Source organism: Jatropha curcas, chromosome 3, assembly GCF_041381405.1.
Source record: "Jatropha curcas cultivar XTBG-Jc1 chromosome 3, XTBG_Jcur_1.0, whole genome shotgun sequence".
Classification (NCBI taxonomy): domain Eukaryota; kingdom Viridiplantae; phylum Streptophyta; class Magnoliopsida; order Malpighiales; family Euphorbiaceae; genus Jatropha; species Jatropha curcas.
In genome coordinates this window covers 1,396,952-1,415,779 of record NC_143153.1, presented here as the reverse complement: position 1 = coordinate 1,415,779, position 18,828 = coordinate 1,396,952, and the positions used below count along the sequence as shown (strand labels likewise).

General features: G+C 35.8%; 4 protein-coding genes across 7 annotated transcripts; 1 reads left to right on the top strand and 3 right to left on the bottom strand.

The window, feature by feature from the left end:
* LOC105644702 (non-functional NADPH-dependent codeinone reductase 2) lies at positions 1 to 2,082 on the bottom strand. The gene is made up of 4 exons (XM_012230145.4): positions 1,600 to 2,082; positions 1,209 to 1,452; positions 942 to 1,121; positions 1 to 503 (listed from the first exon to the last, which is right to left on the bottom strand). Exons 1-4 carry the CDS (start codon positions 1,923 to 1,925, stop codon positions 279 to 281), a joined length of 975 nt encoding a protein of 324 aa, XP_012085535.1. The 5' UTR covers positions 1,926 to 2,082; the 3' UTR covers positions 1 to 278.
* Positions 2,083 to 2,293: 211 nt separating this feature from the next.
* LOC105644704 (non-functional NADPH-dependent codeinone reductase 2) lies at positions 2,294 to 3,877 on the bottom strand. Its single transcript, XM_012230146.4, has 4 exons — positions 3,377 to 3,877; positions 3,059 to 3,302; positions 2,797 to 2,976; positions 2,294 to 2,679 (listed from the first exon to the last, which is right to left on the bottom strand). Exons 1-4 carry the CDS (start codon positions 3,766 to 3,768, stop codon positions 2,455 to 2,457), a joined length of 1,041 nt encoding a protein of 346 aa, XP_012085536.1. The 5' UTR covers positions 3,769 to 3,877; the 3' UTR covers positions 2,294 to 2,454.
* Positions 3,878 to 10,230: 6,353 nt separating this feature from the next.
* LOC105644986 (cytochrome P450 86B1) lies at positions 10,231 to 12,721 on the bottom strand. Its single transcript, XM_012230491.4, has one exon. The coding sequence runs from the start codon at positions 11,850 to 11,852 to the stop codon at positions 10,266 to 10,268; it is 1,587 nt and encodes a 528-aa protein (XP_012085881.1). The 5' UTR covers positions 11,853 to 12,721; the 3' UTR covers positions 10,231 to 10,265.
* A 301-nt stretch (positions 12,722 to 13,022) lies between these two features.
* LOC105644987 (sieve element occlusion protein) lies at positions 13,023 to 17,691 on the top strand. 4 transcript variants are annotated; one of them, XM_020683601.3, is made up of 7 exons: positions 13,023 to 13,208; positions 14,706 to 14,813; positions 14,903 to 15,348; positions 15,546 to 15,658; positions 15,758 to 15,885; positions 16,299 to 16,787; positions 16,901 to 17,691. In XM_020683601.3, exons 3-7 carry the CDS (start codon positions 14,903 to 14,905, stop codon positions 17,498 to 17,500), a joined length of 1,776 nt encoding a protein of 591 aa, XP_020539260.1. In that variant the 5' UTR covers positions 13,023 to 13,208; positions 14,706 to 14,813; the 3' UTR covers positions 17,501 to 17,691. The 4 variants fall into 4 exon arrangements, with proteins under 4 accessions (XP_020539260.1, XP_020539259.1, XP_020539258.1 ...); XM_020683600.3 differs by having other exon boundaries at positions 13,023 to 13,269; XM_020683599.3 differs by lacking the exon at positions 13,023 to 13,208 and adding an exon at positions 13,318 to 14,447.
* Positions 17,692 to 18,828: the final 1,137 nt, after the last annotated feature.

Here is an 18,828-nt window from a genome sequence, read left to right as displayed (position 1 = left end):
TTTTAATGTAAACAATTATTTTCATATGCGCTCAAACTCAAGGTGGTTAGGAAACAATGGTCAAGAGCTCTCTATAGACTCTGTTGCTTCAGTTCACACAAACATAAACATGCCCTCAAAACTTAAGGTGGTTACAAAACAATGGTCAAGGAAGAGTGAGAGCTTACTACACATTTTCACATCACTCTTCAGGATTCTGTTTTCGATAGCAAAGATCATCCAACTTGCAAATTGCAAGTCACATGTTTTAATATCCCATCTATTTATAAGACATCAGGTTAAATCTCACCATCCCATAGCTCTTCAAGTGATTTGTATGGTCCATTAGCTGAGATCAGTTCTTCTTTAGGCTGTAATCTTTTTTGTGGGATCTTTTGGATTTTGTCATGATCCTCCTTTGATAATGCCCAGTCAAAGATTTCCATATTCTCCTTCAGTTTTTCTTTTCTATAGCTCTTGACTACAATAGATGTTCCTTGCTCATACACCCATCTCAGACAAACCTGCCAATTAAGATGGATAAATCAATACTATACCAGATTGTTCATAATTGACAGAGATTGGCATAGAAACGCAAATGATTTGATATTTGGTAATGCTTCTGTTACTAAGGCTTTGTTTCTTTCCGGAAAATAACTTGTCTAGAAAATATTTTCCAGATTTTTCGATGTTTGGGGTGCTCCGTAAATTAATCAACGGAAAATATTTTCAATGGTATGGCAGCATCCGATTAACACATCTGCTGTTCTAGCAACTCTGTATAATGTGTACACAGTGCTTTATTAGTGTGAAAATAATCATTTCGCATTTTTTAAAACATTTACGCAGTTGCATACCAGCATGTAACATAAATAATTATATCAAGATCTCACTTTGATGGCTAAATTAAAACCCAACAACAACATCCGACCAATGGAAAGCTACTGAAATTTGATATGAACCTGAGCAACACTCTTGCCATGAACCTTTGCAATGTCATTTAGTACTTCATTGTCCATAACCAAACTGCTTCCCCAGCGAGTCCCCTTTGCTCCCAGAGGAGAGTAAGCAGTGACAATGATATCATTCGCCCTACAGAATTCTCTAAGCCTCTTCTGTTGCCAGAGCGGATTCATCTCCACCTGCAAAACTCATAAAAGTCGCCAGATTTTCAATGCAACATCATACACAGCACTGAAAGAGAAATAGAAATAAAACGGCAGACTCACTTGATTTACTGAAGGGCGAATTTTAGACAAGGTAAGTAAGTGCTGAAGCTTCTTGCAAGAGAAGTTGCTGACTCCAATAGCCTTTGTTAGGCCAAGCTGTTGACACTCCTCCATGGCTGCCCATACTGACTTGAAGTCCATTGGGAGAAGCTCATCCTTAGGCGGTGGGAATACTAATCTTCCAGGCTTACAGCTAATTGGCCAGTGAATCAAATAAAGGTCTAGGTAATCCAGTTGAAGAGCCCTAACCAAAATTAGTATAGCAATTCAACAACAGCAGCAATAAAGCTTAATCACCATATTAAGATAAGCAAGGAGATAAAGCTTCAAGCAATCAAAGAAACTAAGCTAATCAAATCAATTTACAAAATTCCTAGGACTTCTTTCTTACCGGAGGGAATTCTTTAAAGCAGGGATAACAAGATCATTATGAGAATCGCAGCACCATAGCTTGGAAGTAATGAAGATCTCTTCTCGAGAGTCGATGAGGCCAAGTTTAAGAGCTTCAGCTATGGCTTCTCCAACAGGTTTTTCTGATTTGTATAGTGGCGAAGTGTCGAAGTGCCTGTAGCCAAGCTTGATGGCCTCCAGTACCGCCGTCTTCATTGTAGTTTCATCGAAGGGGTCGGCCGCTGTGCCCATGCCTATTACCGGCATTTTTCGGTGGCCGGATGAGGAAGCCAGTGTGAAATTTGGTGTTTCTGCTGCGTTGTTCATGATTCGGAAAGTGAATTATGGAAATTTGGTGGTTTTGGCGCTGGTGGCGAAAAGCACTCTCTGTTTCCGTCAAGTTCCTTTTATTTTTCATCTAGTTTATTTTACTGTTAGATTTCAATTTGGGCTCTCGTTTGAATGTCCAAATTGCAACGAAATCCATTCGGAGCCCAATTCAATACCTCATAATATTCTAAATTAATTTTTTAATTCGGAATAATAATTAGTTTTTGGTGCTCGTTTGCTTCAGATAAGTGTTAGTGGCAGTGGGTAGAGATTTGAGGGCAAGACAAGTTTTATTTGTGCTAATGCAAGAGAATAATACAAAAACTCAAGAAAAAACAGCCACGCACTCAAAACAGCCACAAAAAGATACAATACAACAAGATTCAAAATTTCAGGATTCAAAAACTAGAAATTACAATACAACAAAACAGCCACAAAAAGATACAAGACAACAAGATTCAAAATTTCAGGATTCAAAAACTAGAAATTACAGGATTATCATTTTCTTGAATACGGCCTCGTTGAATTAAAGCTCCCCATCCCATAGCTCTTCAAGGGACTTGAATGGACCGCTAGGAGTGACGAATTCTTCCTTAAGCATAATTCTCTGTTGGGGAATCTGTTTTATCTTTTCGTCGTCTTCTTTTGACAATGACCAATCAAATATCTCCATATTCTCCTTTAACCTCTCTTTTTTATAGCTCTTGACCACAAGAGTTGCCCCTTGTTCATATATCCATCTCAAAGCAACCTGCAACGGTAACATCCAGGTCAGGGTAACGGTACGTAACTATGATTAAAACATTGTTGTGAGTCTAAAATCTCCTACTTATGACCTCAATAAACCATAAAAAATGGGGAATTGAACCTGGGCAATAGTCTTGCCATGATCCTTTGCTATCTCTTGAAGCACTTGATTGTCCATAACCAGATTACTGCCCCAGTTAGTACCTTTTGCTCCCAGAGGAGAAAAAGCGGTCACAATGATATTGTGGGTCTTGCAAAATTCAAGAAGCTTCTTCTGTTGCCAGACTGGACTCATTTCCACCTTAGAAACAAAATTACCATCTCTTGTCAATTAATATCAAACTATTTCTTTGCTTGAAGTCTTATATAACAGAGAGACTTACTTGATTTACTGAAGGAGGAATCTTAGCAGAGGCCAGTATGGTTTGAAGCTTCTTACAGGAGAAATTGCTGACTCCAATTGACTTGGTGAGGCCAAGCTTTTGACAATCTTCCATGGCTGCCCACACTGCCTTGAAGTCCATCGGTTGAAGGTCTTCTTCTGGTATTGGATATTCATACTTTCCTGGCTTAGAAGTTATGGGCCAGTGTATGAGATAAAGATCCAAGTACTCCACTTGAAGAGCCCTGCATACATTATCAGTAACTAATTGAAAAGTAGTTTTGACTAACAGATGGATTTTTAACATGAGAACTCTTACCTGAGAGAATTTTTTAGAGCAGGAAGAACAAGATGAGCATGTGCTTCACTACACCACAGTTTTGAAGTAATGAAGAGCTGTTCTCGAGAAGCCAGAAGGCCAAGATTAAGTGCTTGGACGATCGCCTCACCTAGAACCTTCTCAGAGCCGTACATGGAGGCAGTGTCAAAGTGTGTGTAACCCAGTCTGATGGCATCCAAGATTGCTGCTGTCATGGCAGATTCGTCAAAAGGATCGGCAGCTGTGCCTAAACCCATCACCGGCATGTTACGGTCTCCATAGTAGGCTGTGAGTTTGACTTCTGGGATTTTAGTTAGCGCAGTCTCCATTTGGGTAAAACTGGTTGAGTTTGAGATGATTAGTTTTTTGATCGATGTTTTTTTGCAGTTCATATATAGAGGAGCGATGCATGAATCCAATATCACACGAGAAAGATCATTTAATATATCTTCCAAAGAAAAATGTTGAAAGTCGCCAATGGCGACCTTGCAGTCACTGCATGCGTCGTCACAATCATCATCAAACACTAAATAAAATATCTAAAATATCTATTTGCAATAGACATGAATCGGTTGTAAAAGTGCTCATCGTAAATAATTTTGCGACCGACTGACTAAGTGGTCACAAATCAAAATCAAAATTATCAATATCGGTCGCAAATTTTCTTCGTGTTTTCCTTCTGGAAGCTTGTCGCAAATTGGTCGCAGAAAGTGTCGTCGCAATTATGAAACGCGGTCGCAAATCAATCACCAATTCTGAAAGTGATTGGTTGGTGATCTGTTGTAAATTTTAAATTTAACGGTTATAATTTAGTTGCAATTTGGTCGTCAGTCAGTCACAAAATACAATTACAGGCAAAAAAGTTAATAATATTAAAAACCATAATTTTTTCCACCTGTTAAAAGTCAATATATATATACATCACAATCACAAGTATCATCATCAAGATCACAACACAATGATAATGTACGTAAGAATGGAATTGTAAATGTTATGTACTATACAAAAACATGAAAAAAATCACAGAAAGCTAAAAATATTCGAAATCAAATCTACGAGGTCGGTCTTCTGCACGATCCAATGTTGTAGCATCGGTAGGAGTATCTGCTGGATGTGTCGTAGTGTCTGCAGGAGTGACCAAGGTATCATCTACAGTATCGGGATCTAAAGGAGACGGTAGTGGCAAATGCAGAGTTGTAGAAACATGTGGATCTATAGCCGATGGAGGATCAAAAGAAGAAATACTAACACCATGATAACCGGACATCCGCATGACATGCGTTCTAAGTTCTGCAAGCTGTCTCTCCTACTCATCAACATGAGCCCGGAATGCACTAATCTCCTCGGCACTGTGATCGTAAGGAGGATGTAGAAGTGTCAAATGCTGAGCTGTAGTAAAATTGTGATGCTTGAGAACCAATGCCATATTGTGATGCTTGAGAGCTAATGCCATATATTTTTCTCTTCTTTTCGCCCCTACGGCCTTCAGATGAAGTGCTAGCTCATCAATTCTTGACTCAGCTTCAGATCCAGCCTGAGAAGAAACAACACGCTTGCGAGCTGTACTATAGTTCTCCTTAAAACTACAAATTAATTAATCAATGAAGTTGCAAACTTTGTTATATTAAACTTGTACATGTAAGAGAAGACTAGAAAGCAATTGAAATATTTTTCATTGTTACTTACATTGACGTCCAACGCACGTCTGTCAACAAACGTATTTCCATCATGGTCCTTTGTGTGAGTGTAAGTGAATACCTCCATCGGTGTGGGTTCACAGACCATATTTTTCATCCTATAATGAATTTAATTATACATGATATATTAATATGGTGTCATTTCATTAAACATTAGTAAATGTAACTGTAACTAGTTGACTCACTAATAATCGAGATGTCTCTATAGCAGGTATGATCCGCCTGTGTGACATCCTACTGAATCGAATCGTTGCATAGAGTCGAGTGGAGTTGAGCCGAACTAGAACCCGGTTCGAGCCACTAGAGTTCAGAGTGGGTAAGAATGGGATTTAAATTAAATAATTAACTGCATTGGACTTAATTGAATGAAACATAAAGAAAAAAGTATAAGGATTAGGACCAAATTGAAATAAAGTATAAACTTTAGGTATTAAATTGTAAAATATTAAAAAGTGAGGTACTATTTGTTAATTTGTAACATACAATTAGAGATAAATTTAGAAGTTACCCGAAAATTCCGTTCAATTTCCCTTTTCCATCTTCTCCTTCATCTTCTTCCTTCACTTTACCTTCTCCATCTTCTCCTAAATCTTCCTCCAATTTCTACCTTAATATTCAACCTTTCAAGCATTAAATTCAACCTACAACTCTATCCAAGTAATTTGAATTTCTTGAATTTCATATTTGAGTGATATTTTGGATGATTAATAAGATGTTATTATGTATAGGAGAGGTGAACTCAAAGGTAGAAGCAAAAGGAAGCTAAGAAGAAGAGTTAAAGCTCTTTTGGTGGAAGGTTTGATATCTCTTTTAGTTTAACAAATTTTCTTGCATGAGAATATGTGTAGTGTGATGATAGTGATAAGATATATTGTTGAATGTTGAGTAATAGGTTTGAGAATGTTGATTAAGCATGGGATGCAATGAATAAATGAATTGGATATTGAATTCATGCTGAAACAGGTTTGTTGGAAAACTGACTAGTAACTTCAACCTGAATTTGAACCTATGTACCGATGGAATTAGGAAGTGGTATATAAGAGGTATTTGTTCCTTTATGTTTTAGCTGTCTATGAGCTTTGGAATCACCTCAATTGGAATTATAAATTGAAAGATATGCCCAAAATAGTACAAACTGTGCAGGTTGAAAATCAAAATCTGGGCGGACTGGAAGGTGCTGATTTAGCTCAATATTTGACTACTTTACCAACATATTTCAGAGAGGTGGCAGAAGAAATATTTGTACCCTAATGTTTTAGCTAACCATATAATTTGGAATCACCTAAATTGGCCTTATAAATTGAGAGATATGACCAAAATGGTACAAACGGTGCAAACTGAAAACCAACAGCTGGGCAGACTGGAAGTTGTTACTTTAATTCAATATTTGACTACTTTACCCACATCTTTCAAAGAGGTGGTAGAAGACATATTTGTACTCTCATATGTTAGATAACCATAGAATTTGGAATCACCTAAATTGGCCTTATAAATTGAGAGATATGACTAAAATGATATAAACTGTGCAAACTGAAAACCAACAGCTGGGTAGACTGGAAGTTGCTACTTTAGCTCAATATTTGACTCCTTTATCCACATATTTCAGAGAAGTGATAGAAGACATATTTTTATCCTAATGTGTTAGCTAACCATAGAATTTAGAAATACCTGAATTGGACTTAAGCAGAAAGAGTTATGCTAGAATTTGTGACACATGTACAGGCTGCCCTGACAATTTATCAATTGTTTCTACCTTACATGCAAGTTATCAATTGTTTGCATTATTACTCATTAGATGTTGCTTGTATTTGTCTACGAAAAAAAAGCATGAAACAGGTTAGAAACATACAGAATGAGATAGCATATAGGTAAACAGTCTGGTTTATGACTTTTATGACTAATTTAATATGTTTATTGTATTATTGAACTACAAATAATATGCTCCACTGAGGTTAGGTGGAAACCACGTAGATAAGACTATGTCGCGACATAGGATAACAGATCTGCGCCCCATACAGTTTGGTACTCCGGCTACAGGCCGTTGAGTGGATATGATTTATATACGGGTCATAGCAGCCCAGCCATATAGTATTCATCCAGTTCTTCTTATCACTTAGGTTTCACTGTAACCTTATGGAGCCATACAGTTATGAGATTGTATTATGTATAAATTACAAAAGGTGCATAATTCATACAACATAATGAACAGCAGGTAAGATCATAAAAGTATATTGATATGTGTGATTACATGTTTATTTATTTATTTCTTATTAAGTTGAGATATCCACTGAGCTTTATTTACAAAAGGTGCATAATTCATACAACATAATGAACAGCAGGTAAGATCATAAAAGTATATTGATATGTGTGATTACATGTTTATTTATTTATTTCTTATTAAGTTGAGATATTCACTGAGCTTTATTTGCTTAGCGAGTTACATGTTTTAACTCGCAGGTTCTAGGTCTGAACCGTAGAGAATCATCTTTACAACAGCTGCAGTTCATCGTTTGAAGACCCAGTCTTCAGGGTAGCTACTCATTTTGATATTTTGGTTCTATTTATACTTATCATGGCATGTACAGGGCACATAGTTGGGCCCATTTCATTTTGGAAACTAGTATCATGTCTTGTAAATAGTAAGTACATAGCTGTATCTAACTAATGTCGAAAGCAACAGCATGACATCATTTTTAGCCTACAGGATGATATGAGCATGACAGAACATAGGTTCAACCAGATTGTAGTTTCTCGGCTCGGTTCATTCGGGTTAACAGGTGGACCGGGAAGGGACGTTACAGCCTATGTGTCGGGAAGGTCCTGCTCCGTCATCGCCAATCTCACTGCGCCTGTTTCGTGCAAATATCTCACACTTTCTTTTGAATGCAGGATAGCCTTCTGCCAGCTCTCCCATATCACCTAAGACACGCACTGCTGCTTTTTACCGTCTTTTCACATCCTATAGGTGAAGTCAGCATACCATAAAGCGCACAATTTCTCCCAAGCCACTTTTAGCATAGCCGTAGTAGCCTCTTTCCATATGAAATGCTTCTACAAAAATGAAAAATAAAATTTCGATAAAGAGTTTTAACTTTCCTAATTAAAGCTCCAATTGAAGAAGAGAGATCAATTAGTACTAATTATTGCCTAAGTTCATTAACAAATTGTTCTAGCTGTTCTATTTGTTAAATTAAGTAAATTAAGCCAATTGATAAAAAAAAAAATTACCCAAATGCACCCCAACATAATTAAGCCGGTCATTTACTCTTGTTGCACGATTTGCCTTAAATATGGACACATACATGTACTAATTAGGGGCTACAGCACATGTTCTAAAATGAAAAGCAACCATGAGATTAATTATGATTTGGGATTATAGGTCTCTTAAAATTGAAAATGATATATGTAATTGTCGTCAAAAATGAAAAGAATCAAACAAGACATGAACTGCATTATACTTATTTATGGTTAATTTTTAATTTTTTTTCCTTTTAAATTCTCTTTTTGTTTACTGAAATTATATGGAAAATATAGACTCAGATGATAATGAGATTTTATTTTTAGAAATGCTTTTATATACTAGATTTTCACTTATTCAAAATTCGATATTTAATGAAAATGACAAATAACTTAATGATAACACAGAACATAAAAAGATTTTCCAATCGTAATTGATAAGTTATTCTTTGTCACATTTCTATTGAAATTAATTTTTATGCAAATTGATTAGTTTGCTGTACAAACAAAGCAAGCATTTATAGAATTGCTTATATCCTAAATAAACGTGCATATTTTATTATTTTTTACACTAAGGGTTATTTTCCTTTTTTTTAATAAAAAGTAAAAATGAGGTAGCAAGGACAAAATTGATTGTTTTCTTCTTTAGTGGGGTGAAAACTAAATTTATACATTTTACAAGACCCCACTCTGTCTTTCCCTTGCACTCGTTCTTTCTATTTTTATTGGATTGTTGCTTGACTTAAGCATCACCTCCTCAAGAAACCTGTCCTTTTACCACCGATACTCAAAATCTACCCTACATTAATCATTTTTAATTAACAACAAACAACAAATTAAAATGTCTAAGTTCATTATATATTTTGTATTGTCGGCCATCAATTTGCACTAATTATATGCCTAAATGAAGAAATTCCATGCATCTGCTTTAATTAGGTCACGTTCATGGACAGTTTGTACCTCACAAAGAAACTCCTTTTCCAAATTACTGTTTTTTTTTCCTTTTCTATGCAGTAGAATTACAGTTTTTTTCAAAATTAATAAATCAAAAAATAAATCAAATTCAATTGTTGCCAATTTATGCTCGTATGGCCGATCTTTGACAAGAAGCCCACTAAGAAAGCGGCAATGAATGGAGGACAAATTCCAAGCTATTCCCTTTTCCTCAGCAGCTTCTCCAGCGATGGTCGCTGCAACAGAGAGAAGACGCATCTGCTGGAAACGGAGAAAGAAGGGGAGAGGCACGCTGCGATCGCGCCCAAGGCGACTAAGGCATTATAAAGCCCTAACCAATAAACATAAAAATCGATCGTAATTTTTAATCATGCGATGTCATTTTGCATTTAAAGAAATTGCGACCGACTTGCGACCACCACAATCGGTCGCAAATCTGTCACTGATCCCTTGCAAACCAAAAATTAAAATTGGCACTAAATTGCAGCGCCCATTTTAGCAAATGATTATGAAACGGTCGCATATCCGTCGCAAAATCGGTTTCAAAACAAAAACCAAACTGGCGGAGTTATTAGCGCTAGAATTTGCAACGGATCTGCAATCTATCGCAAATCCATTAGTGACTATTAAATGTCTGTAACTTCAACTTTTATCGTAAATGGTCACAACATCGTTGCCACATTTCAATCGACACGGGGGCAGTCGCAAAAAACGGTCGCAAAATCGTGTTTTTTTTTTTTTGTGAAATTTAGTTGATTTCAATTCTAACTTTTTTTTTAATAAATTTAGTAATTGTTTTATTTTTTAAAAAGAGTTTCTTAAAAATGTTATTGTTTTATGTTTTTTTCCTTTGAAACATCCTAAACTTTTGAATTACTGTAGAGGCATCTTTTAGAGTTTTAAGCAACCAATCCAATCATCAAGCAAGATATATGTAGTTGAAAGCTCGACAAAAAATTATGCCGCACAAGTAAATATGTTTCTTACTTAGCATAGGAAAGCTAACTAAGCAGAATAGTAGTATTTTCCAATCTAGGTTTAAGAGTCACCAACAGCCCATCCTTCATGTATAGGGTAGTTGTAATTTTTGGAACAACATTATGACCTTCAACTACCTTAACAGAATATCTCAATAGAATTGAAGCAGCCACCATTTTCATTTGCATGTATGCAAATTTCTTCCCCAAGCATAACCTTGGACCGCCATTAAACACTGCGTATTTGAACTGATTTTCACTCACAAATTTCCCATCCTTAATCCATCTCTCTGGCCTAAACTCTAAGCAATCTTTCCCCCATATTGACTCCATTCTAGCCATTGAGAATATGCAGTAGAGAACCCTCGCGCCTTTTTTAAGTGTTGAACCATCAGGAAGGACATCGTCTTCCAAGACTTCTTTTATTTCTGTTGGCACTGATGGGTAAAGCCTCATGGATTCGGATAATGCAGCTTCGAGATACACCATCTTCTTTAGTTCTTCAACTGTGAAAATAACATCACTCTCTTTTTTGCGCTCGTGACAATCTAAAATCTGATGAATTTCGTATAAAATACTGTTTTCGGCATGTGGGTTATTGTGTAATAACCAAAAAAACCATGCCAATGCTACGGAAGTTGTGTCTCTTCCTGCAAGAATGAAACTTACAAAGAAATCTCTAAAATACTTATCTAGAAATTTCAATTTCTTCCCTTTTTCAGTATATTCAGTGTCCATGAGCCTGGACAAGAGATCAGATTGGTCATTTAAATTACCAAGCTTGATTAATTTCTTCCTTCGATCTTTTACTGTCTTATCAGCAAATTCATGGACAATTTCAATTGCTTTACTAAGCCTCTTCTCATATCCTATTTTAAAAAACTTCATGGGTTTCCACAGAAAAGGCGGCATCAAGAATCTGAACAAGGTCAACTCCGTTGCTTCTTCAAAAGCTTTTGCAAAGGGAACCTGAGGCAACTCCAAGTTCAAACACCCTGGATCGACCCCAAAAGCTGCGCTGCAAATATTATCAAATGTAAAACGAAGCAAAATTTCTTGTAGATCAAAAGTTTCTCCTGATTTGAAAAATTTTTCTGTCAGTTTCAACAGTTTTAGGTTCACAAGTACTTGCATTGTTCGAAACGAATGATCAATGAACCTGCTGGAATGCATCTCAGTTTTTGCTGTACGCCTTAGATTCTTCCATAATTCACCATCAGCATTGAAAATACCGTCTCCAAGCAAATCCTGGAACCTATTACTATAGTACTGTCCTTTAGGGAAGTTACTGAAATTTGTCTTAAGTATATATTCAATGTTTGCAGGATCAGCTGTCATGACTCCATAAGCCCCTGCCATCCACACACCCTGGTAACGGAATGTCCCTCCGGCTTCAATCAAAGCTCTTGTGGCAAAATTGAGTGTGTCATTGATGTAGGGGAGCATTGTAGGCAAGATTCCCAATACAGGCCATAGCATAGGGCCCTTGTTGGTTAATCTTTCGCGTATACAGCTGAAAATAAAGAGTCCTAAAAAAGCAAGAGCTAAATCCCAAAATGATGAGTGAGCATACACCAATTCAAGGGCAGAGAAGATGGTATTCCTTGCCATGATTGTTTCTATATCTTTCCCAATATACTTTTGAACATAAGAAGTCGAAAGGAGACTTAATTATTTCACTTTATTTGCCATTAAATGGAACAAACCTGAGAGAGAAAATAATATAGTAGCTAGAAAACAGAACTAAGGTGATTAGAGAAAATTTACGAGCCAATTAAGAATATGAAAGAAATCACCATAAATTGTCTTATATGTATGGCCATATTCGTTTACATACTGATATTACAAAGAGGGCTATGTGTTGCTTCTTTCTTGTAGATGAGGAATTGAGGATATAAGGAGAGTCTTACAAGAAAACAATGAAAAACCAACCTTAATTAACTTGTATTTTAAGTGAGCTGTTGAATTTTACGAGGAGATCACTGTAATCGATTAAGAAATTATTGATTAACCATCTATTCATGCGCTAAAAAATCAAAATTTTACCTTTATCATCATCATTGAGAGTGCAAAAAGCCACATAGTTCATATCAGGAGAACAATTTTCTTATGCAGTAACAATCGTCCAATTAGTTTGTCGTTTTTTCTTTCTTTGGCAGAAGTTCTATAACTTACTGTGAGATGTTCAAATTCTAATATAACCCACAATGGCATCAAACAAACCCGATTTAATTTAAATAAACAAATAAAAAACATAATTACCGGAAATTTGAAAGAAAACCACCATACCCAGTTTAAGTTTCCGATCCTTTTTCTTTCTGACATTTCCCCTCCTTCCAAGAAACCAAAACAGAAAAAAAAAAAAAAAAAAAAATCTTATACAAATGATATCCTTTTTCAGCTGATGATTAGTGAAACGACCGATTGAAAACTATCGGATAAGCCTAAAAAAAAAAAAATCTAATGATATCCTTTTTCAGCTGATGATTAATGAAACGACCGATTGAAAACTATCGGATAAGCCTTAGATGTTTTTATGTTCTAAAAAATGGAATGACGGAATCATTACCTTGTCGTTACCATCCTGTCATACAAATAAAATACATGGGCTATTGGCCCAATTTACCTAGACGGTTAAATGTTTGGATTTTTTTTGCAGATAGGGTTTGTACTTAGTGGGCCTTCTAAACCAAATTATTCAACCGACAAGAGCCACAAGTCAGCCCAAAGTAACCGAACAGAAGCAGCAGTTCAAAATGACGACATCGTATTGATCGGTCGTTTGAAGAAAGATAAACGGTGGTCGGAACGACAATCATTGAGAAGTATGTGAGAATCGACAACTTGTTAGTCTGGTTTGAACAATTAAAGAGAAACGACTGGAAGACTGGAAGTTTTCTCTTGTGTTGACTGTTGAGATTTATTAGCAAATTATACTTCAAAATTCAGAAGATTTGATGGACATGGGTGAGCTGCTTTTCTTCCTCTGTAACTGAGATTTGCTTATTACGCTTCGTTACTGATAAAGGTAAAAATGCATTTATACAATGTATACATTCCATTTGATTCAGGACTTTTCTTGTTTTAGGGAAAATTTCAGCTACCTAAGATGGAAAACCTGCAAAAATCTCTAACTTATTGCTCACAAAATTTCATTTTACTGAGAAAAAATGAAATTTATATCAGTATATTTTAATGATCTTTGAGACAAAAAGAGCACCAGACAAAAAGTTATCTCAATCTGACAAGATCTCTCTTTCTTCAGCAATGAAGGAGAACAAGATTAAAGGGCTGTATATACGTTAGCTGGGTGGTTTGATTGGACTTAGTATAACTAATCAACTGCTAAAATATGCATTTAGAATATCATCTTGCAGAATTACTTAGTCTATTACTTTTCAGTAACTTGTAGGCTAATTTCTCTCCTTTTTCTTTCCTCCACTTCTTGTTAACCATACTTTTCCTTTTTTGGCTCCCACAGAATAAGATACAAAGAAAGTTGAAGAACACATTCTTTAATATTTTTCTTTTTATTTTTTTCCCACCTTTTATCGTTCTAAATCAAGAATGCTACATTCAATTGCTTTTGGATAGACCAACAATATTAAAGCATATCAATGAGTATAATTTTAACTAATTAAACTTAAAAGTTCCTTGTGGATTCAGAACATGTATAAATATTTCTCTCTTTTATTTTTGCCAAGTGCTTTTCCTTTGCTTCTTTGTGAAGTTTTGATTAGCCATTTTTAAGTTATAGCAAGGAAAAGTGCAAAATTTTGATTCTGGTATATGGTACTAACATCTTTAATCAAGAACCACTTCTTTTAGTGATTATCAAGCAAATAAAAAAATAAAAAGGGAAGCCATTGCTTCAGCTTCCTGTCAGAATAGTGCAAATATTGTGCAAAAATTACTGTTGGCTTGTCCTGAATGCCATCCATAAATAGCATAAATATGCCAGTAATCTAAAAATTCATTGTATATATCAACCCATCTATGGTTTACCCTTGGGAGTCACAGATCACTTAGGCCATGAACTTCTTTGGAAATGACCGGTTTTCACGGTGTTCCTCATCAACATCTTTGGAAGAAGAAATTCTCATAAATAAGATCCTACTTACTCATGATCCTGATGATCGTCGGGTAGATTCTGAGCTATTGCTTTGTGCAATGGAGAATGTCTTGTCTTACACTGCTACTTCAGAAGTACTAGTAACTCTCATGCTTACCTATATTTTATATTCTTGTGTCATGCGTTACATTACTACTTCTATATACGCGTGCATGTACATACGTATTTTCCTCACAATGTTAGAATTAATGTTCTGCATAAAATGATTTTCTTTCTGTTTAATTGAAGTAGCTGCAAAATAAAATGTTGTTCTGCTGACATCTATTGTACTGGCAATTATAATTAAGTTGATACAAGTATACTTGAATATGATACGAAAGTTCAATTTTCAGGTTAGCAGCTTCCATATTGATGCCAATGCCAAGAATGATATCAGTAACATTAAAATTGTTGGAGCAGAAGAATCACTAGCACAGATCATCTGTAAAATCTCCCATGAGGTACTTCATTTAATTTCACTCTCCTACAAAAAATGCAAGTGCATGAATATTTTGACACCCTTTCTTTATCTAAATTTCTGTGGTTGCAGATGCTTGTAAGAAGCCCCCGTGAAGGAGATCTGCACACAAGGACTATGGTTTTGTTTGATTTGCTTGGAAATTACAGATGGGATGCCAAAGTGGTATTGGTACTTGCAGCATTTGCAACAAGCTATGGTGAATTTTGGTTGATAATGCAACTATATCCTATTAATCCATTGGCTGCATCTGTCGCAATGCTTAAACAGTTACCTAATGATTTAAGGATGTTGAAGCCTAGATTTAAGGCCTTGAGCTCATTGGTCAAGACAATGTTGGATGTGACAAAGTGCATTATCAAGTTTGAAGGCTTACCACTTAAACATGTAAAGTTGGATGATGGATCAATGGCCATTGCAAAGTCTTATATCTATATAGCAGCTTACTGGGTCACAAGGAGCGCCCTGGCATGCTCTTCCCAGATCACAGACTTGAAAGCCATGAAGCCTGAGCAAGTGCATGTTTCTTCCCTTCAATCAGCATATAAATATGTACCTTTTTTTCATAATTCTTATCAATATACTAAGCATTCAGTTCAAACTCTTTTCAGGATGAAAACTTTGCTTAATTTTCTTAATTTTTAGTAGAATTAAGACCCTTATGAAACTTTTCACAGGCCAACTATTAATAGTCAATAAACTTTTTCCTCTTCAGGTGCTCAAATTCAACAGCAATTGCAGCTTGGCAGCTTTCTAGTCTGGTATATAGGTTGAGCGGCATATACACTCGTCTCAGTCGGCAGGTGGATTTGTGTCATCAACAAATAGGTTGTTATTCTTATTCTTCAGAATGGGTCTGAAGCTGTTCTCTGTGAATAAACTCTAGGCTGCAATATTTTGACTTCTGATCTTCTGCATAACTTACAGAGACAAAGTTATATCAGAAGCTCTTGAACCTTTTCCAGGAGGTCCATGCCAACAATCAAGAGGTCCTTGGCATGTTATTGGCCTTGAGGAATGACTTACCACTCAAGGATACTTCTGCACAAGCAAAGGTAAGCACTCTTCTATCTAAAATTAATATCTTCATCTGGCAATCCCACATCTATGTATCAATGCTACTTTATGCAACTGGGTCAAATACTTGACTGGTTTACGGTGAAGCATGGCTCTGTTATGTTTCTGCTTAAAAAAAAAAAAAAAAACTAACTATGCATAGTGGGAGAAAAAGATAAATTTTATGAGACAGGAAGAGCAAATTGCACCCCCATTTAAAAATTTCCTCTATGTAGAAAGATGAGAATGTAAGTAACATATTATATGTAGCATAGCTAGCAAATATATGTGGCACTATACTTCTGCTTAACAAATTTAGTTTCTCAAGGAAAAAAAAAATGAAGTTTCTTGAATCAGGGAAGGTTTCTTCTAGCAGTTCTCTTAATTACCAATTAATATGGCTTGCTGACAGCTAGGTGTGTCTGAACTGAAAGACAAGGTAGTTGTACTTCTAGTCTCAAAGCCAGAGCTCCTTCCACTTGATGCAGTGCTACTCCTGGTTCACCAAATATATAATCATGCTCACCCCAAGAAGTTACATGAAAGTTATGAAATTGTATGGGTTCCAATTTCATTTTCTGATACATGGACTGATGCTGAAGCAGAGAGATTCAACCTTTTATCTAATTCATTGCCATGGTACTCAGTCCAGTGGCCTTGGTTACTGAACGCAGCTGTGGTGAACTACATAAAACAAGCATGGAACTTTACTGGTGACCCCATTATGGTCGTGTTGGATTCACAAGGAATTGTTATAAATTCAAATGCAATCGATATGGCATTAATTTGGGGTGCCAAAGCATATCCTTTCTCATCTTCAAGAGAAAAGCAACTCTGGGAAGAGGAGAGTTGGACTATACAATTTGTGGTGGATGAAATTGATCCCCTGCTAACTAGATGGGTATGATACAGATTAAGCATTTTTAATTTCATTCTAACATATTTAATTACCTTTACCTTGTTCTGAAGTAATTGACATCATCCCTTGTACTAATTGAACTTAACTGGTGTCAGGTAGAAGAAGACAGGAACATTTGCATTTATGGGAGTGAGAACCTCGACTGGATCAGAGAATTCAATTCCAAATTAAAGAAAATTAAAAGTGATGGCGTGCAGATTGAGTTGGTGTATGTTGGCAAAAGGCATCTGACTGAAAATGTGAGAAGTATTCTAGGTGTGATCAATGAAGAAATGCACAATAACTTATTCTCTTTCACAAAATTACATTTCTTTTGGCTTCGGTTGGAGAGCATGAGAAGGTCGATACTCCGACTAGGACAATCAATCAGCTCTGATCATATTCAGAAAGAACTCTCATCTTTGCTAGATAGCACCAATGAGGGATGGGCAGTAATAGGCAGAGGAAGCACAAAAGATATTGTAAAGCTTCAAGAAACAAAAGCATTGGAATGCTTGAATAAGTTCTCGGAGTTGGGCGAAAATGAGATGAAGTTAGGATTTTTGGGTGCACTCAGAACCACCCTTGAACCGCCTCCTCCTCCAAGGCCTTGCAATCACACTAACGTTATTCCCTATGCAGAAAGATTAGCTGACAGAATTGTAGTATGCGAAAAGTGTAAGCGTATAATGGAGGAGTATGTTCTGTATGAATGAAATGTAATCAATCATATAGGCAACTTTAACTATGTTGCCTAGTAATTTTTTCTTGTTTTAGTTTATAAACGTCTCCATGCTCGGGCTGGAGTTCGTATTCAAGCAGAGTCTTTCCAAACTTTGCCTGAGGTGTAATTCACTTTCGTTGATCTAACTGCATATTAACACGTCCCCATGTAAGTTGAATGTCATCTTGGATAATTTACTGACTGCTTGAATTCAATAACAGAGAGTGATAGTTATGGTCAAGATATGTATTAGTAACCCTTCTAATGTTTACGTGCAAGCATTATGAATTAAATGAAAAATTCTTGAATATCAATCATTGTATAAAAAAAAAAATGAAAAGAAAAGAAAAACTCTCGGGGAAGAAAAGAACAGAAAAAGGTTTCTTCAATCTTCATAGCCATAGTAAATCTAAGGATAGCTTATCATTCTGCACAAGTAAGGACCACTTGGTTAAGAGCAAATTAAAGATACAGGGAAAGATATAAATGAATTTTGTCTAATTGTTGGTTCAAAATACACAAAATATGGACTTGGTAGTTTTTCATTTCCTTAAACTTTTTCTTCAAATTTGACAATAGCTGATGGTCTAGGATACTGACAAGGCTTTTTTACTCTTTGAAGGAAGGCCTTTGATATGGGTTATTTTTATAGTATTTTTAATATAATTTTTATTAGGATTTTTAGTATTTTTAATTACTTTAATTAATTTTTATTTAGTTTATTTATATTTTTGTTTAAAGCTTCATTGAATCACATTTCACTCAATCTTGGACAATTTTATTGCATTTTTATAGAAAATCAGCCAAAATACAGAAAAGAGTGTTTCTAAGCAGAGGATAGCACGCCCGTGCTGAATGCCTGTGTTCCTAAGCAGAGGATAGCACGCCCGTGCTGAATGCCTGATTTCATATTGGGCCGAAAACGACAACTCTAGCCGATGCCACTTGCATGGACTCGCATGAGATGCTTTTCTGACGTGCCAATCAAGTTTAAACTCTATTTAGATGCTAGAGAGTCCTAATTGAGAAGAAATACAAAGTATAAATAGTTTCCTATCTCCAAAAGATTTCTTACTCAATAGAGATTCATTTTCCTAAATGAACACGAAGATATTCCAGAAAGTCTATATAAAGAGAGAGACTAGACATGATCGGGGGGTCGAGCCATTCATTGTATATTCCATCTTTTTGTTTTATTTTCTTTCTCTCTAAGACTTCAAGTGTGATTTGTGTCAAGATTCAAGGAAACCGTCCACGTTATTTTTAAACTAGTTTTTATCTCTAAACTCTTAATCTTGTTTTTACTTTTCATTATTTATA